We start from the raw sequence: 243 nt of genomic DNA, 5'->3' as shown, positions 1-243 counted from the left end.
TGGGCCCCCGCGGCCTGGAAGAGCTTGGCCCACTCGTCGGGGTTGAAGAAGCGCGCCGTGAACTGCGGCCCGAAGTCGCCGTAGGTGAAGCCGGGCGGGTAGTTGTCGCGCATGAAGAGCCGGTACCCGAGCTGGCCCTCGCCCTGCCAGTGCCACCAGAACCACTCGCTGCCCCAGGCCGGCACCGAGTACACGCCCCAGTGCACGAACACCCCGAACTTGGCCTCGTCGAACCAGGCCGGC

General features: G+C 69.5%; 1 protein-coding gene across 1 annotated transcript in view; it reads right to left on the bottom strand.

Annotated features, from left to right (window-relative positions):
• Fuca1 (alpha-L-fucosidase 1) overlaps positions 1–242 on the bottom strand; it is a gene marked incomplete at its 5' end in the record, with an annotated part of 12,988 nt that extends 12,746 nt beyond the window's left edge. Inside the window, one exon of the mRNA XM_010626081.3 lies at positions 1–242. Within this exon, the coding sequence (XP_010624383.1) occupies positions 1–242 (242 nt within the window).
• Between the last annotated feature and the right edge of the window lies 1 nt (position 243).

The sequence above is a fragment of the Fukomys damarensis genome, unplaced genomic scaffold (assembly GCF_012274545.1).
Source record: "Fukomys damarensis isolate Sample0158 unplaced genomic scaffold, DMR_v1.0_HiC HiC_scaffold_23, whole genome shotgun sequence".
In the NCBI taxonomy this organism is placed as follows: domain Eukaryota; kingdom Metazoa; phylum Chordata; class Mammalia; order Rodentia; family Bathyergidae; genus Fukomys; species Fukomys damarensis.
Note: the sequence above shows the minus strand (reverse complement) of the source record. Positions and strands in the feature narration are given on the sequence as shown.